Source organism: Cucurbita pepo, chromosome LG03 (assembly GCF_002806865.2).
Source record: "Cucurbita pepo subsp. pepo cultivar mu-cu-16 chromosome LG03, ASM280686v2, whole genome shotgun sequence".
In the NCBI taxonomy this organism is placed as follows: domain Eukaryota; kingdom Viridiplantae; phylum Streptophyta; class Magnoliopsida; order Cucurbitales; family Cucurbitaceae; genus Cucurbita; species Cucurbita pepo.
Genome location: NC_036640.1, coordinates 6,938,525 through 6,966,017, shown reverse-complemented (window position 1 = coordinate 6,966,017; position 27,493 = coordinate 6,938,525). Strand labels below are relative to the sequence as shown.

Genomic DNA, 27,493 nt, shown 5'->3' with positions numbered 1-27,493 from the left:
CTTAAAAAACTTCACCCAAGTAGAGCAACTAATCTTCGATCTCTACTAATCGGTCAACCTAAGACTTGCCCCATTATTTTGTAGCGGACATGTTTGTTAACGCAGATTTAAGGAGCCGATTTGGATTTAATACCAACTATCACATTTGCACTCTATTAGGACTCGCAACGCAATTGTACGACACTTACTCCCACCTCAAGTAAATTAGCCAACTAGAATTTGGGTACCGTTGGAATGAGCGATGTATGCTCAAGCCTTCGACCTCGTTTCAAAGAAAATATTTTAAAAAATGAGGACAAAGAAAGTTATAGAAAGCAAATATTTAAAAACCACAACTTTAATAGCTTATAACCGGGGTGAGTAGGAATAATTGATAACTAGTCACATCTATTTTGAAACATTTTAGCTTTGACAGTGTAAATATAATTTTGATTAACGATCATACATCATTGTTTTGACATAACAAGGTAAAAACCTAACTTATATAAAAGCAAGTAAAGCGGATTTGGAACGAACATCTAACCAATCCGACCAATCATAAGCATGATCGAGACATCTAGCACGCGACCACTGCCACGTGTTATTTCATGAATCTAAAAGCTAGCATACCTTTCTTCACTTGGATATTTGGAAGGGCGACGGACAGTGGTTGGCTTGAATATCTACTGTCATCCACGGCTACGGACACGGTCGAGGGCGAACTGAACTCCCTCGCTCTGTGTCGAAATGGAACTCTCTGTTATTGGTAATGGATATCATCGCCATCTCCTTCAGACTCGGTTGCCCACTCCTTCTTCTGTAATGGCTTCTGCACCGCATTCTGTCCCCAGGCTCAAGAATCATCGCCCTAACTCAATAGCCGTTGTCCCTAAACACCCTCAATTCCTCCCCGACTCCCCAAATGGTAAGCTCTCCAATGGGGGCCAGAGGCGCCACTCGAAGTCATACCTAGAGAGACAGTCCGCTATTGCTCAAGTTAAGGACTGCTCCGAGTTGGCTCCGGCTCTTGCCAGGTTCTTCTTCTACTTCTTTAAATGTGTATTTGGACTTTGAATTGTGGGAAACAAAATCACTTGCTCCTCCTTTTACTGCGTTAGTCTCTCCTTAGTCTTTGTTCGTTAGCCAACATTGAAGAAATAAACTAATCAACACTGGCCTTGTATTACGGAAGGAATAGCGATTCCATTGACCTTGTCTTTCATGTTTCATAGCTTCGAGAGGCCTTAGAAGAGGGTATTCTGTCTCCACCAATTTTTCGCATGCTAGGATTTAACTTAGAAAGGATTATGAACATGTTTTGGTTTTACTGAAGAGTAGAGTTTGGCTGGTGGTAAATATGAATCCAACGTGAAGGTCTCTTAACCACCATGGGTTGGTTTAATAGCCAATAAGGGCCAATTTTGAGTAGTAGAGAGTATAGGGAATGAGTTCATGCCCTCGTGGCCACCTTCCTAAGATATAATACCCTACAGGCTTCTTTGGCAACTAGATATAGTAAGATTAGATGGTTGTTTTGTGAGAATAGTTGAGATAGGATATAAAAAAGGGGAATGAAATGATCTTTTGGTGTTTGAAGCCTTGTGGTAATCTTTGGAGACGATCCTACGCCAATTTCTAGAATTCTACTTCATTACAAGGTTTTCTTTGGATATGGGAATAATTCTTAGGCGTAGTAGTTAATGTGCATGTTAGAAGGGGAAAAATGGGAAGTGTGTATTCTCAAAGTAAGTGTCATGTGCACAAGAATAGCATTATAATTTATGTGAGCACGAAGTAGGATGAATGTTGTGAAGGGTGATTTGTTAAGAGACGTGAAATAGGATGTATGTTGTGAAGAGTGACTTGATAAGAGACTTAAAGTAGGATTTATGTTCTGAAGAGTGACTTGTTAGGAGAGTCTTCTTGAATTGGCTACACTTTGTTCATGTATGGTGCATCATTGCACCCCATTTTGGCTCAAGGATAGTACATTACAGTGTTGATAGATACACTTGACAACCAAAGTTGATCTTTCATATGGATTACCTCTCTTCTTGTGGCAATGCTCTCGTGATTCACTTCTCTTCTAACTTGGGCAAAGCTTTCAGCAACTGATGGGAGTGGATTTTTTCTAATGGATCTACCTCTTACACATTGAACCCAATGTTTGAGCGCAAAATAAACATGCAAATGCTGCCATTCTCTATTGTTTTCTGTGATGGTTTTGTAATTTTTGGGTGAGATTAGTAAATAGGTCCGAGGTGTCACCAAATTTTCTTCAAAGGATTGAAGTATTTGGTAACGTACTTGCTTCTAATCAAAGTCTTAATTTCGGAGCCCACTTGAAGACTTGTGATTGATTGCCAAAATTAAAGTATAGCTTATTTAAATTATCCTCATAACTCCTTTCTTGTAGAATGATACATATAATTGGGACTTTCCATCTAAAGATTTTACCAACCACGTGATTACCGTGGAGTCTTTAGCCTTCCCATAGCAAACAAGGGATTAAATGAAGTATGGGATGATGTACGAGATTCTTCGTTATTCTGGTTGCTGTTTGACTATCACAAAGTATCTTGAATGAACTTTGAGTTTCTATCCTTAGTTTTTTTTTTCAAAAGCTCATGAATCCACCTGCCTTAAAAAATTTCCATAGCTAGCACTCAATATTCAACCTCTACACCTTGTTACAACTCTGCCTTTTGCTTGTCCATGTGACTAAGTTATCTCAAATACGAGCAATTCCCAAATGTATATCTTCGATCAATTAATTCTCCAACCCAACTAGCATCAGTATAGAGTTCTACCATTGTGTTTGATGACTTTTTAAACAGTAACCCATTACTTGAAGTACCTTTCAAGTATCTTAAATCCTATTAAAAAACCTAAGATGATGTTCATTTGGACTGTTCACATGCTGGATAACAATGCTAATGGAATATGCAAGATCTGGTCTGGTATGTCACAGGTAAATTACCTTTTCCACAAGTCTTTAATACATGCCCTTATCAACTGAACTAATCTCTGTACTTTGGTGTTGGCCTAAATTTGGATTCATAGGTGTTTCAACAGGTCTACACCCAAGATTTCCTATCTCCTTTAGCAAGTGTGAATGTGTTTTCATATAGAAATAACAATACCATCCTTAGATCTCGTCACCCCAAAAAAATATCTCATACTTCTCAAGTCCTTGATTTAAGACTTAGATGCTAGCATCTTTTTTAATCAATGATCTCTCATAGGTGATCCCCATGTAATGATAGTATCATCTGCATATATAATAAAAATTACAATTTTTTGTATCTTGAACAGTTGTTTCCTCATTGATTCATGAACAAAAAATCAAGTTACTCTCAGTGCAAAAATTTCCAAACTCTCCAAACATACTAGAAATACTTATCTAAGTGCGCTCTACGAACATCAAACCCTTTTGCACGAATCCTCTGTGGCATCTGGGAGCCTTCTAAAGTTAAAGATATATCAAGAGCATGTTGGTTCCCAACTTTTATTGATGACCATAGAAGACTGACATGGGCATATCTCACGAAGGAAAAATTTGAAACATAAAGATTTTTCAATACACTTAATTTCGAAGTAAAATGCAAGTTCTCAAAACAGACAATGACCAAGATTATTTCAATCCAACTCTTAGGTCATTTCTTTCATCCCATGGTGACTGTCACACTCATTCATGTGTGGATACTCCTAATGGAAATGGGATTGTAGGAAGGAAAAATAGACATCTTAAGGTAGCTTGTTCTCAATGTTTACGAATGTTCCTAATCTTTTTTCGGGGAGAATCCATTCTTACTGCAACCTTTCTTATAAATTGAATGCCTAGTCGGGTTCTCAAGTTCAAATCTCCTTGAGATGTATTCCTCCAAATTCATTCCCAACTTCAAAAGTTTTTCTCAAATTTACCTCTTTGAGTTTTTGGATGTTCATCATTTATTCATAATCATTCTCCTCATCGCTCCAAACTTGATCCAAAATCCCTCAAGTGCATTTTTCTAGGTTAGTCACCCCACCAAAAGGGGTACAAATGTTATTCCCCATGACTAGAAAAAAGACATCTTTATGGATGTTACCTTATTTGAAAAACAATACTTTCTTATCAAGTCACAAATCTAGGGGGAGAACGCGAAGGAATTTGAGCTATTAGAAGTTGAGTCCACTTGTGCCACACCTCCTATTCACATTATAATCGATGTCTTAGTTCCTCCAAATGAGCTACCTATTTCTGTCTTGGACCAATCTATTGTTTTTGAACTTGAAGTCTCACACGTTTGTGAACCATTAGTCTCACAAAGTCGAATTCTTATTGTTTTCACGAGAAGGAAAGGGGCTACCTGCAAGACTCAAAATGTCAGCCACCTGAACCAGACACACCCTTTTTGAATCTCACTGGCGAGAACATTACTTCTATGGTTCCCTTGATTGATGATGCAAAACTACCAATTGCTCAGCAAAAAGGTGTGAGAAGTTATACCAGTCATCCAATTAAAAAAAGTGTGACATATGAACAATTACTTCTGTCTTATTAAGCTTTTGTAATTCAATTGGACATATTCAAGGTGCACTTAAGGATCCCAAATAGAGAAGGACTGGATGAGGAAATTAAAGCTCTTGAAAGGAATATAATTTGGACTCTCAAGATGCATCATCCTGGAAAGAAATCCGTTGGGTGCAAATGGATTTTTACCGTTAATTAAAAGTCAGATGGTAGTGTGGAAAGATTGAAAGCAAAACTTGTGGCTAAGAGCTTTACTAAGTCGTATGGTATAAATTATCAAGAGACTTTTGCCCCTATTGCAAAATTAAACGGTGTACGTATCCTGTAAATCAAGATTCGCCATGTCATCAGTGATACGAATCCAACAACTGATCCTTTGCATGGACTCGAAGGAGTAATTACAAGAAGCATTGCAAAGAAGATTTAAGTATCAAATCAAGAAAAGAAGGAGGAACAATAAATATCACAATGTGATTTGAAGACTTTTTGTCTTTGGTAGTTGAACTACCATTTAAAACTATTTATGTCATTCCTTAATTTCTTCCATTTGTATTTAATAGCTTTTATTGGTAGTTAGTAGTTGAATTACATTATGTTTGAATTATCTTTTTGGCCTATTTAAAGGCTTGTAATATTCAAGTTTAAAATCATGGTGGAGTACAAAATCCTTGTGTCTGAAACCCTTTGGGTGTTATGTTTCTTTCAAACCTTACTTTAGATTTGATGTTAAAATCGATTCATTGGATTAGTCATGATCAAGCTAATTTTGGAGTGAGTTGTCTTGGTATCTAAGAGTGACCATCATAGATTTCAAGTTCGATCTAATAGTTATTTATCTTTCTAACCCACTCTTGGTTGGAATCATTCGTTAAGTTAGCTTTCTTTGTGAAAGTTTGCAAGGATACTAGAAGGACCTCTAGCTTTTCAAAATCCAACATTTTTGGCGCTTATCATTTGGTCGATGTCTTTGGCCGACTCTAGCTTTACTTCATTAAGTTAGCTTTATTTGTGAAATTTTGCAAGGATACTAGAAGTTGCAAATTCAAGTAATTGTTATCCGTTAAGTTAGCTTTACTTGTGAATGTTTGCAAGGATTCTAGAAGGACCTCTAGCTTTGCAAATCTAGCATTGTATGGCGCTTATCTTTACTTTATTCTTTTTATGTCAATTTTTTTTAGTCTCTCTCCGTTTATCATAAAAAGAGAGAAAAAAAATATCAGTAAAGAAGAAAAAAATCAACCGTAAAAAAAATCGAAAAAAAAAAAACAATATTCCGTTCTTATAAAAAAGGGAATGAAGACTATCTAAAGGAGCAATTACAAGAAGCAATGCAAAGAAGATTCAAGTATCAAATCAAGAAAAGAATTGAGTGACAATAAAATATCACTTGACATTGGAAAGTGATATTACATTATTTATGTTATGTCTTATTTTCTTCAATTTGTATTTAATAGCTTTTATTAGTAGTTCGTAGTTGGTAGTTGAACTCCATTATGTTTAGATTATCTTTTTTGGCCTATTTAAAAGCATGTAAAGCTAGAGGTCTAAAAATTAAACATAATGTAGTTCATTAACCAACTACAAACTACCAATAAAAGCTATTAAATACAAATCGAAGAAATTAAGGAATGACATAAATAGTCTTAAATGGTAGTTGAACTACCAAAAACAAAAAGTCTTCAAATCACATTGTGATATTTATTGCCCACTCATTCTTTTCTTAATTTGATACTTAAATCTTCTTTGCATTCCTTCTTGTAATTACTCCTTCGAGTCCATGCAAATGATCCCGTTGTTGGATTCGATCATTCCCCCTTCTTTAAAATGATTTGTCCTCAAGTCAAAGTCTTCATTTCCCTTCTTGATAAGAACTGAATATTGTTTTTTTTTTACTCCATATACTTTTTTCTTTTTTTTTTCTCCTTTTTTTTCTACTAATATATATATATATATATATATATATTGATAATCTAAGAGACTCATAAAAATTGATAGAAAAAGAATAAAGTAAAGATAAGCGCCATACAATACTGAATTATACAAAGCTAGAGGTTCTTCTAGTATCCTTGCAAAATTTCAAAGTAAAGCTAATTTAATGGATAACAATTGCTTGATTTTGCAAACCTAGAGGTCCTTCTAGAATCCTTGCAAAATTTCACAAATAAAACTAACTTAACGTAGTAAAGAAATTGATAGAAAAAAAAAAAAAAACATAATGATAAGCGCTCACAATGCTGGATTTTGCAAAGCTAGAGGTTCTTCTAGTATCCTTGCAAAATTTCACAAATAAAGCTAACTTAACGAAGTAAAGATATTTCACCTCTAGAGCTGGCCAAAGACGTCGACCAAATGCTCTGATACCAAATGATAAGCGCCAAAAATGTTGGATTTTGCAAAGCTAGAGGTCCTTCTAGTATCCTTGCAAACTTTCACCAAAAAAGCTAACTTAACAAATGATTCTAACTAAGAGCGGCTTAGAAGGATGAATAACTCTTAGATCGAACTTGAAATCTATGATGGTCACTCTTAGATACCAAGACGACTCACTCTAGAATTAGCTTGATCATGATTAATCCAATGAATCGATTTTAACATCAAACCTAAAACAAGGTTTGAAAGAAACATAACACCCAAAGGGTTTCAAACACAAGATTTTCGTATTCCGTCATGATTTTAAACTTGAGTATTACATGCCTTTAAATAGACCAAAAAAGATAATCTAAACATAATGTAGTACAACTACAAACTACTAATAAAAACTATTAAATACAAATTGAAGAAAATAAGACATAACATAAATAATCTTAAATGTAATATCACTTTCTAATGTCAAGTGATATTTTATTGCCACTCAGTTCTTTTCTTGATTTGATACTTGAATCTTCTCTGCACTGCTTCTTGTAATTGCTCCTTCATGCAATTGACGAGTAGTATGATTCATATCAATCAACTTGAGGTCAGAAGTGCATTTTTGAATGGTGATCTTGAAAAAGTTTATATGGAGGTTCCTCTTGGAATGGAAAAGAAGTTTAATAGAAGTTTGGTATGCAAGTTGAGAAAGTCATTATAAAGGTTAAAACAGTCTCCTCGTCCTGGTTGGATAGACTTCTCAAAACTATGATTAAAAGTGGTTATTATCAATGTCAAGCTAATCTAATCATACCCTATTTTTGAAATCCTCAAACAAAAAATCTACATTTTCAAATAGTTTGTTCTCATAAGAGCATATCTCAATTAGTTATGAGATTATATGCTTGACCAAAGGGGTAAAAAGTTCGAATCCCCACCTTCACTAGTTTTGAACAAAAAAAGAAAGTTTGATTCTCATAAATCTTTGTTATGAATGCCTAACATGTTTCTAAAATTACATTAGGTATTGTTGCTAAGGTTGAATCTGAATAGCTAAATATGTACAACATAGATCTAATGAATGACAAACTAAAACCTAGGAAACACACGCTCTCTTTTTGATTGAGTGTCGGTGTTAGACTTGTGTTAGACACATATACGTTTAGACGTGTTCGATACGTGAAAAAAGTATCATATTTTATTTTTTTCAATTTTGGACACATCAAGGACACACACGGGACATCTCTGAACATGTAGGAGACACACAAATACGTCAACCTAAAAAAAGTGATTGAGAATTTAAAATGAAATTTTTTTTATCCCTGCTCGTCACTGTCCACTTCCAAACCTATTATTTATCCTATTATGATCACCTTTATAATTTAAGCCAGCCTTATGATCACCATTTGAAAGATAGAATGAAGTTGTAGGGGAGGTCCAAGCTACTAACTATTACAAGTAAACTAATTTTTTCATCTTAAATTTATGTGTCTCATCTGTTTTGAAGTATCAAATTTGTTAGTATACACGTTGAGATAATATGCTATATTTCCCCACTCGCCTAGCCGATTCACCCAGTAATTAATTGGGTGGGGCTTTCACTCCTTAGGCTAATACCCGCTAATGAGATCTAGTAAACAATATGAATGAATCTAAGATGGTAGAACAGTTTTGATGAACACAGATGGACCATATCTATTGTGGCATTGGAAAACAATAAGGTTGAATAAAGACGAAGAACAACAAGGCCAAACAAAAATGAAGATGTTGAACGAGAACTATTAATTGCACAAATCTAGCATGAAGATGAAGGTGCAGATAGTACATATGAAAACACCAGTAGACATAGATAACCATAGGCATGAATGTGGATACTGGTGTACCTAATGAACATGGATGATACCTTAAAATGTCCTGCACAAATGCAAACATCGATTGAGCAAACCGACAAAGATAATATCACCAATGGCGTACCATGAACTTGCCAGAGTAATCACACCCATAAACTAGGGTTAGAGTTAGGGTTGGGTTATATCTTTTGCTTTTACTTCCGTAATGAATGTAAATGTCTTTTATGTAGGAAAAGATCAAGTTGAAAATAAAGATGTAATAAGGATAGAAAATAATGGTAATGTAGCTCTTAAAACTCATAGGTTAAGTTATACATACCCCAAGGGGTGTGTTCAATTATGCTCCTAAACTTTTAAAAGTTTTATTTTAACCCTTGAATTTTAAAATTATTTCATAAATTACCCTTAAAGAGGAGTTTTATTTTGTTTTGTTGTTGTTATTCAATTCGAAAAATGTCGTCATTGTTTACAACATCATTCATTGAATCAATTTTTCACACATCAGTTCCCATGTTAACTTACATGAATGATGTTATAGATTATGTCCTGTATTTGTTTTAATTTTTACGTATCAGCTATTGTGCCAATTTTCTTTCATAGTTTAATAGAATAATTTCAAAGTTCAAGGGTTAAAATGAAACTTTTCAAAGTCTAGGAGATATTTGAAACATAGTTCAAGAATCAAAATGCAACTTTTTATAGCCTATTGATATAATTGAAACAAACCCCATAGTTTCAAAGTATTTTACATAACCTAATTTAAAAAAAATATTTTCTAAAATATAAATGGTTAAATTCTACAAAATGCCCTTAATTTTGGGGTTTGTTTAATGTTTCTAGATTTTGAAAAGTTTCATTTTTACCCTTGAATTTTGAAATTTGTTTAAAGAAATCCTCTTAAAGAGTTTTTTTCCCATTAAAATAAGATGAAAATTGATGCGTTGGCGAATGTGTAAAAATTGAAAGGATATGTGACACCATTTACAACCTCATTCGTGTAAATTAACGTGACATTTGATGAATATTTTTTGAGATGAAATAAATAGTAATGATAATCTTTACCTTCTATATAGTTCTAAATAATATCACGTATGCCTTCTAATTCTTACATATCAACTGCCGTGTCAATTTTCATCCTTTGTTTTAGTGAAAAAGATATTTTCTAAAGGAAGGGTTACAAAAAGACTCTATCCTCTCTTCACGCCTTTAAGCCATAATCTTCCCAGAAACTGCAAGCAGCTTTGGCTATGTACTTACAAGGACTGAGGGTGCCTTTCTTCTTTTTATGAGCCAGGCCATCCCTAACAAAATACTCCCCGTACTTGCTTTTAATCACAACTCTCCGTAAAGCTGTCTCCTCCAACTCAAAACACCATAATCATTTGTTAGGATCGCACAACAACGCACACGCTCGATCTAGATGAACACAAAGAATGGATAGAAAAAAGTGCAAGGAGAACTCTGGCTAAAAGGATTTGTTTTATTGATGACTTCACGTATGTACAGTAAGAGAGAATTACAGAGAATAGAAAGTTACTTTTGAATTACAGAGAATAAAAAGTTACTTTTTCAAAGCTCTACGGACGGATATATATAGTTCAGTTTACTATATATAGCTTTACCAGATTTAATCATCTACTATATATAACTATTTACCATATATAGCTTTACCCTTTACCAAGCTGGATATAACCGTTGACCAAGCTATAAATAAGCAGTAGGCTCCATAACCTAACACCATTTAGTAGGAAGGGCAAGGTTCTTGGCTCTAAGGTTATCAATCCCCAAACCACCTAAAGAGCTAGAGGTGGTGACTCTGTCCCAGTTAGAGGTGGTGACTCTGTCCCAGTTAGAGGTGGTGACTCTGTCCCAGTTGATTAAGTGGCTGCCTTTCAACATCTCAGCCCTCGTCCTAAGAAACTTCTGTAGAATTTTTCAATAGTTTTACAAACGCCCACCGAAGCTCTGAAGATAGAGAAAAAACTAAGCTGGCATACTAGAGAGAACGACCTTACTGAAAGCAGATCTACCCCTTTGGAAATGGGGAAACCTCTCTAAACCGCCAAGTTGCTATGAATTTTATCAACAACCGGGCTCCAAAAAGACTAGGCTTCCCACCAACTGTAATACCCAAGTAAAGGGAGTCTGTTTACATAATACCTCTTGTTTGGTGACATTGTTTTATGACTTTTTCCATTTTAACATCTTATTACTAACTATGATGGCTTGTCTATGTCTCATTTTTCTCAGTGTTTAGTGTTTAATGTTTCATGTTTTTATTTTCTTTGAAGGAGAAACAAAAATGTGTTTGATCATTTTTTTTCTTACTTTGGTTCAAGAGATGGGATTCTGCCAGAAGTTTTGCTTCTCCTTATCATTCAAAATAGAAGATCGTTTACGGGCTGAAACATTAAGCTGGATTAACTTTTCTTGTGCAGATATGGTGGACTACTAAAAGCGCAAGATTTGAATGTTATACTGCGGCATTTTGGGATGTCAAGTAGGTGGCAGGATCTATCTCAGGTGCTTCTAGAAATATTAATCTGCTTGTACTGTGTATTGTTGGATGAGAATCAAGCTGTTTCCGGTGAAATGTAGTGTCAACAAGAAAATTTCACAAATGCTCACAGTATTTCTTCTTGACTTGGGATCTCTTTTTTGTGATGTCATGATATATCAGAGAAAATATGTTTATACTCCTAATTGGGATTTGTTATCTTGTGCAGCTATTTTAACCTTTCAATTATCAATGAAAAGTTCTGTTTCCTTACAAGAAAGAAAGAATTCCTCATTTTTGTCAAAATATTTTTTGCTCATTTTCATCATTACATTTTTTGGTTGAGTTGAACCTGTTGCATACTTTTATTTGTTTCCATAACCCATGGGTTTGAGAACTTTCTAAATGCCTGTCATTTTACATTTGTTATCTATATTTGTGGTTATTGCAGCTCTTTGAGTGGATGCAGCAGACTGGAAAGACCAATGTTTCTTCTTACAGCAGCTATATAAAGTTCATGGGGAGAGGCCTTAATCCTTTGAAGGCACTAGAAATATACAATAATATTCAAGAAGTATCAATAAAGAATAATATTTATATTTGTAATTCTATCCTCAATTGTCTGGTGAGAAATGGCAAGTTTGATACCAGTGTTAAGCTGTTTCATCAAATGAAGAATGATGGTTTATGTCCAGATACAGTTACATACAGCACGGTATGACATTTTAGTTCATAGCATCATACCTAATTTGAAAATTGACCTACATTTTCTTTTATGTTGTATATTATTCTAAGCAGCTGTCAGATTTTTGTAGAAAACTTAGCCACTTTGTAAAAGCAATTATGTTTGAACTATTCAACCGAAAAAGAAAAGATTTTGAGGCCATTAATTTTTCCTGAGGAACATAAGAACAAGACAATGATCAAAATGTTGAATTGTGCTTCTCTTGGGTGCTTTCAGTTTTGGGTTTTTTTTTTGGAGTTATTCCTATAATGTTGTTAATTCCTGCAGGGGCCTTTCTTGTAATTTATTCAGTAACTTTGCTGGTTTTTAGTTGGTATTTTTCTGTTCTGATACTTTTCTATTTTCTGTATTTCTCTGTTATTTTGGGATAGGGGATTTCTCTAGCAGTGAACATCAGTAAGTCAATGTCGGTTTTGAGCACAAACTGACACCCATAACCGTCCTATCAATCTTGACCAGCCAGTGGTTGGCAGTTTTGAAATGCTTTATGAAACTGGTCGACTGACTGGATTGTTGGTTTTGGCCGAAACTGTTGAAAATAGAGTGAGAGAGCAACTGTAGCAGGGAGATGACCAAACTTTGACTTACTCCTGTGAACAAGCACTTGAAGGAGATAGATGAACATGCTTGATGTATAAGATAGAGATAGCCAGAATGTTAAGGGAGAAAAAGAGATAGAGAGGAATGTCCAGAGAAAAGAAGGGATAAAAAGAAAGTGAGAAGAGAGAAGGGGATAAGACTGAAGTCGGTGGGGGAGGAGAAGGGGAAAAAGAGAATGATAGAAAGGGAGACGGGAGAATGGGAGGAAGAAGAGAGAAAATATATATTTTTTTGAGAAACCATGGCTGGTTTCTTAAAACAGCCACAAAATTTTAAATACTGATCAATGAATATCAATTGGTCGGCTGAAAACTTATTCTTTGGCCACTTGGACAGACTGGCTAGTTGTTTTTTCATATAGAAAAGTTGATGCCAGCTGAACTTTGGTTACAGCAACCGACCAACGTCCGTTTGAGTTGCTGAATCAGTTTTTCGAAGTGGAGTGTGTACCCCTAGATTTTCTTTTATATTCTTGTAGGAAGTTTATATCTTTAAAAACTTATAACATTTCAATGCTTGATGGAAAATTTTGTTGCTTCTCCTCCAACGACAATCGTCCTTTGAAGGAGAAGGAAATCAATAATGGGAACAGTAATGGAGATAAATCCTGTAACAAAGGAAATTATTCTTAAAGGTAGAGCCAAGGAGCTTGATGCCAATGTCAAGCTCCGTAATGACAAAGGAAAAGGTGTGAACCTCAATAACATGAGTGATGAGGCTTATTTTTTATGTTTTATATTTATTTTTTAAGTGGATAGGTAATAAGCTTGAAGTGGGTGCTCTATATTTAATGGACATCATACACATACCCCAAAAGAAAGCCTATAGAGCTTTGGCTTCTCAATTTGGTGAGAAGGAGGATGCATGTGGTTCCATGCAATTTCTGAATGCCATAACTTTTTAGAACACCTAAAGCCAAAAAATGAGGGTATTGTTAGCTAATTCCGTAGTTTATGGTTTGTGTCCATGGTTCTACACATGACTTTTTTTCGTTAGTGGAAGTGACGTAATTGGGCATCACAACATTGATGGAAGGTGTCTATTAAGGCTATCAATTCTGTTGCCAAACGCATCCTTGGTCTTTCTCGTAATGTATAGATGAAGAATTTCTAGTGATGTTTGCTAAGGAATTCTAGATAGGTCCACTAACATCATGATGGATGATCATTAAGTTCGCAGCAGCAACTAAATCCCATTTCTTCTGATAACTAAATCCCATTTCTTCTGTCAGTGTATCAATGAAATGTTGCAAGTACTCTCTAAGTAGGCTATTAAATTTCCGTTTGAGCATTTCTTTGAGGTTGATAACTTAGAAGAAATATTAGTGTTTTGGTTAGACCAAAACAACTCAAACAACTCCATTTGAAAGGTGCTTGAGAATCTATTAGAATTGAAATTTATCGTAACTCTTAAAGTTAAATAGTTTGAGTTTAGTAGTGACTTAATATGCTATAAGAGTAGGAGGTCCTATTGTTCGAACTCCTATAATGTTCTTTATTTTTTCAATTAATATTTTTTGGGTCTTATGCTAATTTCCAAGTTTACTAGCAAAGAAGCACAAATACGGATTGACACACCACGAACATGGTGATACATATTTTTTTAAAAATGTATATTTTAAAAAATCTAGGACACGGACATGACAAGGACTTGTTTATTAAAATATACATTTTTATACAGGAAGAAATTCAAAGTCAATAAGTTTATGTATTTATGTGCTAAAAATGAGTATGATGTATTTCGCTTTCAATTTTTTTTCTTTTTTATTTTTCTATATTCTTATTTTTAGATTTAGTGTACTCAACAAGTATTCAATACCGGTCTAACAAATGTGGACCTATATTGATTTTGTACAACTAGTGTCTAACACATTTGTATTGTGCTAATAAGTGTTTGTCTATTTGATACGTGGCCAACAAGTATCAAAGTGTTTTCAGACATGAACACACTAACCAAACTAAAGTGTCCGTGCTTCTTGTCCACTAGTGAGGGAGAGTTTTAAGAGTATGAATATGGATTAAATATGCTATAAACCATCAACTTAAGCTTTTAGGTTTAATGATGATGTAACACGTATTGGAGTAGAAGTTGAGACCTATACAAGGAGTTTTTATTCTCCTCATTTCATCTAGAAATATAAGATGTATACTTCCTCTCTTTAGAAATAAAATGACTCATTTTTTCAAGCCTCCTGCGTTTCCTTAGTCACTCTGCCATTCAAAGTTAAGACCAATTTGAAGCTTCTATCCAAGAAGTATCCGATGGGACTTCATTCTTTTCACTGCCTCCCCTTGGAACTGTAGTTCAGAGTTATGTTTTGCTTTTGCTTTTGTTTTTGAATTTTGATGCGTCTTCTATTCTCCTAAACTGGAGGGCTTTCATGTAATCTCTCTGGATTTTTATTCATCCTTTTTTTGTCTATCAGTTAAATTGTTTCTTATATAAAACAAATGCTATTGACAGTTCTTTGCTAGTAATGATATTAATTTTTTTTCTAGCATGGCCATTACAGTAAAAGAAATTGTGTTGCTTTGTCAGTTGCTCAATTTGTGTAGACATCTATCATATTTCAACGATGTATATATTTAGTTCCGTGACTTACTACTATGTCATAAAAGTTGCAACGATATTGTGATAGGCCTCCTATTAGAAATGCATCTTAAAGCAAGCGTATGAGGAGAGCAGAGGGGGTTTGGGAATGTAATTAGTTGGTAAGGGGGTACTTATGTGATTAGATATCCAGTTGTCTTGGCAGTCTTGACCCATTCTATGATTCTTCCCTAGGTTGTTGCCATTCTTGACAAATAATATTGAGAGCATTTCACATTGTGGAGAAAGAATAAGTGATTTTTAATTGTTACTGTAACTAAAATGTGTTGTAAAGATTTCATTCTCGAATTTTATACTGAATTGTATGGTATTCTTTGTGGTGTTGAATTGTCCTTGTTTTTTAGTATTATTTTCTCGTTCTAACAAAGTCTGCTGTATTATCCTTTATTTAAAGGATATATTTACGCCAAGAATTTTGTGATGTTATTATTAACAGGAATCTCGATCTGTTCATGAGTGGAATGTGGGGCTAGATACACTTTTAATTGATATGTTTTATTGTTAAAATGATGAAAAATAAAAATTTTCGTCTTGTCTACTTTCAACAGATGCTTACTGGTTGTATCAAGGTTGAACATGGTTATGCCAAAGCATTGGAGCTTCTAAAGGAGTCGCAAAACAATGGACTATGCATGGATTCTGTGTCGTATGGGACACTGATAGCTGTTTGTGCTTCACATAATAGATTGGAAGACGCAGAGAGTTTCTTCAACCAGATGAAAAATGAAGGCTATTCGCCAAATATGTTCCATTATGGCTCTCTACTCAATGCTTATTCAATGAGTGGAGATTATAAAAAGGCTGATGAGCTGATCGAGGATATGAAATTGAAGGGGTTAGTACCAAATAAGGTTTGTTTTTTTGTTATGGTGCCTTCGAAACTTTAGATTGTATTTATATATGAATAATTTTTATGAGAAGAATCGAGAAGAAAGCATAGTAATTTGTTCGGGAAATATACGAAGTTATATGGTTAAAGTCCTATTATTGTAAAAGAATGAGTTGTAAAGACTTCCATGGAGTTGTAAAGACTACAGAAAAGAGTGGGAAGAAATTGCCTAGCGAGAGGAAGTTCACCATGGATTTAATAGATAAAGTGCCATCATTTTCGAGGTTCCAATATAGTTGGTCTGATAGGATGCGGACGCCTTTCCTCAAAAGGTTAACAGCAAAAGCATTCTAGTCTTCTGCATCTCTATCCTTGAGAGCACCCGATGGAGAGGGCCCAAATGCTCCCCACTAGTGATCGTATTCATTCTACCATTGTTGGTGGAAAGCACACAGAGTCTGGATATTTGAGTTTGAGGTAGCGTGGACCTAACCTGTCATCATATTAGAAGAGAGAGCTGGAGCAATCATCAATTTTAATCGAAATGTTAGCATGCAGTATTTCTGGGTACAAATAGTTATATACTTGTTTGTTAAAATTATTTCAATATGCCATGGAAGACAACTCTACAGTTATAAGATATTTGACTTGATGGCACAAGTATTGAAATCAATGTTTAAGTACATCTGAATGTGTTTATTTACATCATACCGGTCCATGTTACTCTGGAGAATCTGGAAATCATTAACTTTTCCCTCAAAAAGTTTAAGGTTAGGCTTCAAAAGTACATGTGAGAGAAGTTATAAAAACGTGGTTAAAAAATACGACTGTAGTTTCTCTGGCTTATTTAGAAATATATATATATTCTTTTTTTTTAATACTTACAATGGAATTTTTCTTTCATTTCTAAAAAATTGTATACGGTTGGTATTCAAGTTTTCTGTCTACTTGCAGGTGATTTTAACAACATTGCTGAAGGTTTATGTCAGGGGAGGTTTGTTTGAGAAATCAAGGAAACTCTTATCAGAACTGGAAGCCCTTGGCTATGGTGAAAATGAGGTCTGTGCCAATGATTTGTGGTAGTATTACTTTTTGTACATTTGAAGCTGATGTTTGCTAATTACCATTTGTTTATATGATTCTTTCCACACTAGAAAGATGGTCATATTGTTGGTTTTGATGTTTGTACTTTCCAAAATGATTAAATTACAAGTTTAGTCTATAAACCGTGAAGTTTGTGTCTATTTGACATTTGAACTTTCAAAAGTGTTTAATAGGTCCCTAATTTTTCAATTTTGTGTCTAATAGGTCCTTGAACTTTCAATTTTGTACCTAGTAGATCTGTGAATTTAAAAAAATATCGGGAGAGACTAAACTGTATTTCTAAAAGTTAGGGATCAACTATACACAAACTTCAAAGTTTAAGTACTAAATTTAAATTTAATGTTTCAAAATTTGTTAATTTCTAGTTTGGTAGTTCCATTGGGTCGAGTAATTGGTAGGGCTTAAGAAGTGAATACGATGAAGGATGCAAAGGTTTCATGACATTGACTTGGAAGATCACTACTTGGATGCCGTTCTTCTCTGGTTATATTTTTTTTCCCCCGCCAATAGGAGTTGATGAAGCTGAGCTATTGAGCTATTGCCCAAAGAATTGAGACACATTTAAAGAAGAAAGTAGATTGATTGAAGAGCTTGGGTAAAAAAAAAGTGTAATCAAATTGGAGCGAACCCAATTCTTAGGGTGTTCCATGAATTTTTTGAAATTGGCATTCTGAACCGGGGCATCGATGAAACCTATGTTTGTCTTGTTCCTACAAAGGCGTGCTTCTTAAGTAACTGACTTCAGACTAATCAGTTTGATCACTATTCTCTACAAGCTTATTGCCAAAGTTTTAGCTAAGAGGCTTAAAAAAGTTGTCTATCAAAGAATCAGCTGCATCCAATCAGCTTTTATCACAGGTAGACAAATCCTTTGACCCTATTTTGATTGCCAATGAATTGCTTGATGACTTTGTTGCTAGCCTTCAGGATGGTTGTGTTTTCAAGCTTGATTTTGAGAAGGCTTATGACATGGTTGACTGGGACTTTCTCCTTCAGGTGCTTAAGTGTAAAGACTTTGGAGCTCGCTGGATTGGCTAGATTAAAGCGTGTATTACCAATACCTCCTTCTCCGTTCTGGTTAATGGAAGCCCGATGGGCCAAATTTGAGCTACTAGGAGGCTAAGGCAAGGTGGTCTGCTTGCTCCTTTTCTATTTTTGTTGGTCGCGGATGTCTTTAGTACATTGATTGACAAAGCGGGTGAAGGATGATTTTCTGAAGGTCTATCCATCATAGGTGAACGGGTTCATATTTAACGCTTGCAATTTGCTGATACGTTGCTTTTCCCTGACCACATTATTCCGTAATGAGAGGTTTGGGTATTGGTAATCTTGTTACTAAAGTCGAGCTCTCTTAGCTAAATGGGGCTGGAGATCTTTAACAAAAAAAGAAAACTTTGTGGACATAGGTGATTGCTTCTAAATACAAATGGAATGTGAATCAATGGTGGCCATGTATGAAAGGCTCTTGGTCGTTTAAAGGCCCATGGCCCGAAATCATGAACAGTATTCTCCTATCTGAGGAGTGGTAGAAAATTCGAATGGGTCAAGGGGATAAGACCTGATTTTGGAAGGATAAATTGCTAATGGATTCGCTCCTTTGTGTGGAGTTCCCTAGACTGTTTAGAATTGTGGTTACCAAGGACTCGATCATTAGCCAATTCTGGTTTGATAGTGTGGATGCTGGAAAATGATGGCTCCTTTTCGGTTAGATCCTTTCTGGGCTTATTGTGAAGCAAGCAATTTGGTCTAACAAAAATCTGATCTTATATGAAAATCATTGTGTCCTAAAAAAGGTCAAAGTTTTCTTGTAGATTTTTTCTTTTGAGAGGTTGAATTGCTGCAGAATCTATAGAATTCTTCAAAATTCCGCACTTTCCTCTGATTGGTGCGTTCTTTCTAAAAGAAGTGAGGAATATTTGATGCACCTCTTCTTCTTCTGCCCTTTGCTGCTGTTTACTGGGAAAGGTTGTTATATTTGTTCAATTTGCAATGTGTTGGCCCAACAAGGGTTCGGATGCCATTCTTCATCTTATTGATGGCCCTCAGGTGAAAATCCTGTGGTCCAATGGTGTCTTTGCCCTCCTTTGAAGACTACGGTTTGAAAGAGACTTTGGTTACTCCTTTTTTTATTTCTACTTGGTCTTCTACTTCTGAAGTTCTTTTGTAACTACATGACTCATGTTTACACCAGTTGATTTGTGTGGATATCTCATCTCCTTTTCCTTTATAATTCCTCTCTTGATAATGAAAGTTATGTTTCTTATAAAAGCAAAAAAGAAAAACTAGAATCCTTACATGTGTTCAACCAGTAGGAAATACTTCAGATATGGACAAAGTGGGCATTATCAAGCAAATACCTCCTTAGATTGCATTTGCGACTAACAAATAGTGATAGCGTTGTACAAGTATTCAGTAAGCAAGAGAAACTTTATGAGGAAGTTGTTGAAGTGAACAAGTTATCTGTGATGCCTAGGTTCAGAATTTTGACCAAGATTCAAAATTCGGATTCAGTACCTGATGGTACTTGTCAATAAGGTTAGGTTCTCCTTGCTGGACATTTGTAATTCCTTGCCTCGGACTTTCATGTAGCCAACATATGTGCTAGTTTTGAGGTGATCTCATCCATTGGAACTACTATCTATGCACGTTTCAGGTTATTGTATATATGGGCCTAGGTAGTGATAAGAGCTGAGGTATGAGCTGTTTTTCTATGAAAAGCACCTGCACAACTACAATTGCCTTACCTAGATGGTACAAAATCCTGCAGTCATAATCTTTCACGAACTCAAGTCACCTTCGTTGTCTCGGTATGAGCTGTTCATAATGTATTTCAAGCATGTTTTTTTTTTAACAAGAAACAACTTTTCTTTGATAGATGAAAAGAAAATTGTTCAAAGATACAAGCTTCTTGAAGGGAATGAAAACGAAAACAAAGAGAACAAAGAGAATCAAGTACAGAAGAACAGAAAACTTAAAAATCACAAAGTTAAAGGCTTTCAATTTGAAGTGGACTTAAAGGAGCGAGACGGGGTTTTTCAAGACTTTTGCAAGAAGTTTGCCTCTAATTTTTCAATGATGGATGCATGAGTTTCAAATAACTTCAACTTGTAATGGAGATGAATCTCTAAAGTCCTTTTAATGTAAGACTCTCTACAATAAATCGTCTCATTACAAAGAAAAGCCAATTCCACGTGCCGAAAGTTGAGCAATATCAACATCTTTAGACTCCATAAGATTAGCAAATAAGGTTGATGCACGAAGGAAACCTGAGAAAAGATCTTTAAAAAATGGCAATCAGTGCAACCAATGGAAGAATAAATAGGATAAAGACAATCTTCTTCCTCCAGCAAAATTTCGAGGAGCAAATGAAAAAACTACTTTCAAGAAACAACTTTTGAAATTCCAAAGGTTCGGGAGTGTGCTTCAAATGCGGGGAGGGACATGTGGCTGCCAACTGTTACAATGATAATGCCCCTGATGCAAGACAGTCCTTAAATTCCAACCAGGCAAATGCAAGCAGACTAAACAGATAGGTAAGGTGATTTCCATCATTCGTTTGTCGGTAGATAACTTAAATGTCGTAGTGATAGGTACGTTACCCATTATTGGTCACTATGCAATAGTATTATTTAATTTAGGCTATACTCATTCGTTTATATCTGCCTCCTTTTCAAGTCGAGCTAAGTTAGAATTGGAATTATTAGGATATGTTTTGTCTATTTCCACCCGATCAAGGTTGATTTTGTTTGCTAATGAGAAAGTAAAAGTCTGTTAGGTGTTAGTATCATATAATTTGTTGGATATGATATACTGATAGTCTTGGACATGATATACTGTTATCATTGGTATGGAATGGTTAGCTGAAAATCATGACAACATTGATTGTTATCTCAAGGAAGTGTGTTCAGAAAACCATCGAGAAACAAACTTCAAGTTCAAAGGATCCCGAACCGAAATCATTTCTAAAATGGTCTTTCCGTTAAAGGCGAAAGGGTTGATCAAGCCAACAAGCATGGGCCCTTTTGGCTAGTGCGGTTGACACAAGATTTACGGAGGTCGTTGTGGCTTTGGGATTAGAAGTTAATGAGTTCATAGACATGTTCCCTAAAAACCTCCGAGGATTGTCACCAAAATGGGAGATAGATTTAGGAACAACTTTCCTTTCTAAGGCTCCATATAGAATGACTCCAACAGAGATGAAGAGCTAAGTTACAGATCCAGGAACTACTGGACGAGGCTTCATGCACGCTAATGTAATTTCTTGGGGCACACTAATTTTGTTTGTGAAGAAAAAAGATGGATCCATGCATCTTTGTATAGACTATTGTGAGTTGAACATGGTAACAATAAAGAACAAGTACCCTCTACCTTAGTTACAAGGAGCAATGGTGTTTTTCAAGATCGACCTGCGATCAGCCTATCACCCGTTGAGAACAAGGGGTGATGATATCCCTAAAACAACTTTAAGCTCTTGGTATGAGATTGCGAATTTACTATAATATCCTTAGGCTTGATCAATGCGCCAAAATTTTCTAGACACCTTCGTAATTGCATTTATTGATAATGTTAGTGAGTTGTGTAGTTTCCTGGAGTTGGTTGCCCGGTGAAAGATTATGAGCGTAATTATTTGATCTAGATTTGGACTTAGTAGTTATGGTCATTGCCTTGGAGATTTAAAGACGTTATCTATATAGAGAGAAAATTCAAATTTTCACGAACTATAAAGCTCGAACTACTTTTTCACTTGGAAAAAATTATAAACATGAGTCGAAGAACTTTAAATGCCCAACAATGAGATCCTAACCTCGTCGACAAGTTTTGTCGAGTGTCAAATCTTGATTCTTAATCATGGTTCGAACCTTAGGCCAGATGATATCAATACGGAACATCTTCTAGTGGACATATGACACTCAAGTAAAGGAGGGGTACATGAATAAACCGATACCACATCCAAACAACGACATGATGATATTCCAGTATGGTTAAGAAAAGCTTAAAAGAATTGATAGTTACTACCTATACCAATAAGGTACATCATTTCTATTCAAGGACTCAATCATAAAATCTCCAAAGTTAAGAATGCTTGGTTTGGAACAATCCTATGTTGGGTGACTTCTTGAGATTTTCTAAGCATACTAAAAGGACCCAACTAACTTGTTGGGATTTTCTAAGTATACTAAAAGGACCCGACTTGTGTTGGTTTGTAGGGACACTCGCGAAGGATTCTTGAACCAGATTTAGAATCGTAGGCCTAGGCATTTATCAATGTACAATACGCCTTAGATTTTAGATCCCAAGGCCTCGATATGGACTCGCCCCCATCATGATTGAAAACTCTATTTTTCTTAATGTATCCTTGGTCTGGAATTTGGAGTATTTTATGTACTTTTTTTGGGTTATTTGTTGTGGTGCTTCTTATCAGAAGTTGGTTTGGTTTTTGTGTGGCAGTTCACTTTATTCTCTTTCCAAGGAGCTCTTTGTAACTCATGCATGTAGCTTTTCATAACTTCACAAAATAATATTGTTTCCTTGGAAAAAAAAAAAAAAAAAAAAAAAAAAACACACACAACACTTGGGAGGATTTTTGTACGGATAGCTTTTTAGAAACATTAATTCCATCAAAGGACTTAATTCTGTTCTTAAAAATCTTAAATATTTCAAGTTTCATTCTTCCAGCATAAAGTTCCGAATCTAAAAATTTAATCTTTTTTTTTTTGTAGATGCCATATTGTTTGTTGATGGATGGGCTGGCCAAGGCAGGTGCTATTAGAGAAGCAAAGGCAGTTTTTGATCAAATGAAAGAAAAAAACGTTAAATCTGGTATGTTTTCTCCTTTTTAGATTTGAAGTTATAAACCGCAACTAAAATGTAGTATGAACTCATTCCTATCTATGTTTCTGCGTTTTCCTTTTCTACATGTTGCCGTTGAGTCTTTGTAGGGGTCAAGCCCCTCCAGAATTTTATCAATACCCTTGTAAGGCTAAATACTTCATAAATAGTATTTACACAAAATCATTCATAAGTAGTCTAATTCCAACCTGTTGAATTACTTTTGTGGAAGTCATTTTTTTAGTACTTCAACAATTTATTCTATCATGAGCTATAGTGTAACGGCCCAAGCCCACCGCTAGCACATATTGTCCTCTTTGGGCTTTCCCTTTCGGGCTTCCCCTCAAGGTTTTTAAAACGCGTCTGCTAGAGAGAGGTTTTCACACCCTTATAAAAGTGTTTCGTTCTCCTCCCCAACCGATGTGGGATCTAACAATCCACCCCCCTTCATGGCCCAGCGTTCTCGTTGGCACTTGTTCATTTCTCCAATCGATGTGGGACCCCCGCCAAGTCCTCCCCCCCCCCTTCGAGGCCTAGCCTCCTTGCTGGCACATCGCCCTGTGTCTAGCTCTGATACCATTTGTAACGGCTCAAGCCCACCGCTAGCAGATATTGTCCTCTTTGGGCTTTCCCTTTCGGGCTTCCCCTCAAAGTTTTTAAAACGTGTCTACTAGGGAGAGAGGTTTCCACACCCTTATAAAGGGCGTTTTGTTCTCCTTTCCAACCAATGTGGGATCTAACATATAGAGATAACACCTTTATTTTCACATTAATTTCGTATCGGTGTCTTCAAAGGAATCTTCACTTCTTTAAGTATCCTTTTGCCCAATATGCATCATTATAGACTTCTAGTTGGAAGTGATTATGCTATGCCTTTGGAATAAAATAGCTTTTTCAAGTTGTATTCGAGATTTTCACCGCGTTTATAGAATATAGTATGATTTGCTTGACTCTGAAGAAATACATGATTGGACACAATCTTTAATGCTCAAACCAAGCTCTTGGAGATTGTTAAGATCCTATTTCCTTTCTAAAAACCAAGTGGTAGGCTCATAAATACCTCTTCCTCAAGATTTTCATTTCCAAAGACATTTTTTAAGTCAAGTTGGTCGAATGGGAATCTGAATTAACTACAAGGGACAAACGAACTCTAATGTGGTTTATTTTAGCAACATGAGCAAATGTTTATTGATAATTTGAATAGTTGAAGAAGTAGGAACGACGGAAGGATTACTAGGGTCGAAGTCTCACATTGGCTCTCTAAAGAATCAAGTGTCGGTTCATGGTTCTTTGAATGAATTTTTTTTTCTAGTATAAAACTTAAACTCAAGAACTTGGTTGGTAGGATCATTTTGTAATATTTCTCCTCCTAATCGAGAAGTTTCTATACTTGGCATCAACCTTTTTTACTTGAACAGTCACTCGAAAATGCATTTAACAACTCGATGATCAAGATCATACCAAAAGTGACGAAGTATGTGAACATGAGTAGTACACCCAAAAACTACTACTTACATTCTTTTTTTCTAAACTGCAATACGAAGGAGAGTATGAGTCAAACATATGAGACGAACTTGTGATGTGATCAGAAGCTCCAGAATCAATAATCGACGGAGACGAATTACTACAAGAGAAGGCCTTAGGATAAATACTCTTTGTGCCAAAGATACACATGAATTGAACCAAAAAACTAATCTGAACCAACCAGACTTGAACGGAACCAAACTAGCCAGACTTGAACCAAACCAGACCTGATTTGAAAGGACAGGACAACCACGAACAATCGAGCAAAAGTATTTCAAACCCATGGATAATGCAGAGACGTTGAATGCATGCAACAGGTGCAGGACAGAGGCAACGAATGAAGCAACAGTACTGCAGAGATGCAACAATAGCAAACTAGGCCACAATGAAAAGACCAACGGTTCTGAATGGCCACCGCAGAAAAAAGAACAACCGACCCTACAAATGCGAACCTGCTACCAAAGAGATATTGCCGAAGGTCGAATGTGCCATTTTGATTGGCGGTAGGGTTCAGACAGTAGTGGTAGCTAGGTGACAGCTAGGATTAGAAAGTGGCTAGGGGTTTTGGAGGCCACCATGAATTATAGTGCTCTGATGCCATCTTAATTTTAAGAGAATATCAATATCCTTGTTATTCAATATGTGCAATTCAGGTTTTCTTATATAGTAGAAATTCCAACTTCTTTTCTTATGCTTTTTACGTCTCACAGATGGGTATGCCCACAGCATCATGATATCAGCTTTTTGCCGAGGTGGGCTTCTAGAAGAGGCAAAACAGTTGGCTAAGGATTTTGAAACCACATATGACAGATATGACATTGTATTATTGAATACAATGCTCTGTGCGTACTGCAGAGCAGGAGAAATGGAGAGTGTCATGCAAATGCTTAGGAAAATGGATGAATTAGCAATCAGTCCAGATTATAATACGTTTCATATCTTAATCAAATATTTCTGTAAGGAGAAACTATATCTACTTGGCTGTAGGACCTTGGAGGACATGCATCGTCAAGGCCACCAACCAGATGAGGTCAAGTTTTGTTATTTTCTATCAATTAATATACACTTATAAATGTTTTGGTCCCCTGAAGAAACATGTTGTGTGTTGTATTTTCCTAACTGATATGCCACAGAACCCGAACTTTATCCATACAGAGTTTAGGAATTTTCAATATAAAGTAGGATCAATGGAGTTGTTTAACGTTAGTTTTAAGCGTGGGAGATCGCACGTTTCGTTTCTACATTTCAAGTTCACATTGGAAAAACTGTACTAGATTTTCTTGATCTGAATTGGTTTGCTCACTCCAAATGCAACATTGTGCAGGAACTCTGTTCATCTTTAATATCATCTCTAGGGACGATACGGGCTTATTCCGAAGCATTTTCGGTTTACAATATATTGAAATATAGTAAAAGAACAATGTGCAAGGCACTCCATGAAAAGATTTTGCATATTCTAATTGCAGGTCGACTTCTCAAAGATGCTTATGTCGTTGTCAAGGTATTTATAATAATTATTTATTTATCCATATTTAATTTTCAACTCTATACTTCGTTATCACTATGCTCAAAATTTTGTTTCCTTTTAGGACAATGCAGGACTGATTTCTAAACCTGCCATAAGGAAGTTCGCTTTCAAATTCATGAAGTTCGGTAACGTCAACTTGATAAATGACGTAATGAAGGCAATCCATTGTTCTGGATATAAGATTGATCAGGTGAATTATTAATGGACATACATAAAACATGTTCATGAATTTAGATTCAACCAGTAACTACTACTAGTTTTATGAAGTTGCTTCTTTTTCTTCCTCAGGATTTATTTATGATGGCTACATCACGTTTCATTGAGCTGCCTGAAAAGAAGGATTTGTTTATTCAATTGCTACAATGGATGTCTGGTCAGGGTTATGTCGTTGACTCATCAACGAGAAACCTTATCTTAAAGAACTCACATTTATTTGGTCGCCAGCTTATTGCCGACATTCTGTCAAAGCAGCAGCATCGAGTGTCCAAAGCTACAAGATCTCATGGGAACACTTGAAGGAGATAATTGATCTTGTGTTGACATTAGATTTTTGGGTTGGATAGTGTGGAGATCAAAGATAGGGTTGTTTGTTAGTATGACTGGTAAACCCTTACATTTATTCAATATATGCTGTGTGTTTATTATGATGTTGGAGACTGGAGCTTTCTTATTGAAATTTCATCAGTATGTGTAAACGGCCCAAGCCCACTGCTAGTAGATATTGTCCTCTTTAGGCTTCTCCTCAAGACTTTTAAAACGCGTCCGCTAGGGAGAGGTTTCTGCACCTTTATAAAAGGTGTTTCGTTCTCCTACACAATCGATGTGGGACATTATAGATTGGATCCGACATGGGTTGGTACAAAGCACTTAAGCTTATATCTTTTGGGTTCATTTGGTGTTACTGTTTCCATGCTGAGAACTAAAGTCGGTTTGAATTTTTGTGAACTCTCATAAGATCTCTAGCCAAACAGGTTGCGAAGCTCTAAGTGTTCGATGAACTTAAGTGCTTTGTCAAGATCTCTAAGTGTTCGATGAACTTAGCAACGATCGTGTTCTCAAATGATGAGGGGAAAATAGCAAATCAAATCTAAGGCAGGTGATCATCTTTGTAAAAGATAAGCATTTGGTTGTAAATATGTCCATTCCATATGGTAGAGTTCAGTCTAACTTTTTGTTGTCATGCCAAACAAGGAGGCACACTGAAAATTATATGCACTATCTCTATTGTGAGCCTGCTCCTTCTTCCACAAATTTGGTTTAATAATATAATTTCTTATGAACGACCGGATCCATTGTTTATACGTACATTTTTTACCGTGTGGTGTCGTAATCTTGATATGCTCACGATCAGCCTTAAGGGAAACTAAGCCCCATGTATATTTTTTTGCCTCGACTTTGTGGCTTCGTTAGACCTTAGGCGAGGTTTATCTTCGCCAATCGAATATCGCTGGTGCGAAATTCAAGCTTGTTCAACCACGTTCAACCACACACGCCGTCTACATGTGCATGTTCAATTGTTTGTGACACATCCGA

General features: G+C 35.7%; 1 protein-coding gene across 1 annotated transcript; it reads left to right on the top strand.

The window, feature by feature from the left end:
* Positions 1-614: 614 nt before the first annotated feature.
* On the top strand, positions 615-26,655 carry LOC111791401 (pentatricopeptide repeat-containing protein At1g10910, chloroplastic). Its single transcript, XM_023672724.1, has 10 exons — positions 615-1,013; positions 11,133-11,217; positions 11,643-11,906; positions 15,695-15,997; positions 16,930-17,034; positions 22,800-22,899; positions 25,143-25,462; positions 25,757-25,933; positions 26,022-26,150; positions 26,249-26,655. Exons 1-10 carry the CDS (start codon positions 727-729, stop codon positions 26,474-26,476), a joined length of 1,998 nt encoding a protein of 665 aa, XP_023528492.1. The 5' UTR covers positions 615-726; the 3' UTR covers positions 26,477-26,655.
* The last annotated feature ends 838 nt before the right edge of the window (positions 26,656-27,493 follow it).

What these genes read in the sequence shown, in the direction of transcription:
- LOC111791401 (XM_023672724.1), top strand. Translation starts at nt 727, where the DNA reads ATGGAACTCTCTGTTATTGGTAATGGATATCATCGCCATCTCCTTCAG. An exon ending in TTGGCTCCGGCTCTTGCCAG is followed by an intron (nt 1,014 to 11,132) that starts GTTCTTCTTCTA and finishes TTTCTTGTGCAG; the next exon opens with ATATGGTGGACTACTAAAAG. An exon ending in AGGGGTTAGTACCAAATAAG is followed by an intron (nt 15,998 to 16,929) that starts GTTTGTTTTTTT and finishes GTCTACTTGCAG; the next exon opens with GTGATTTTAACAACATTGCT.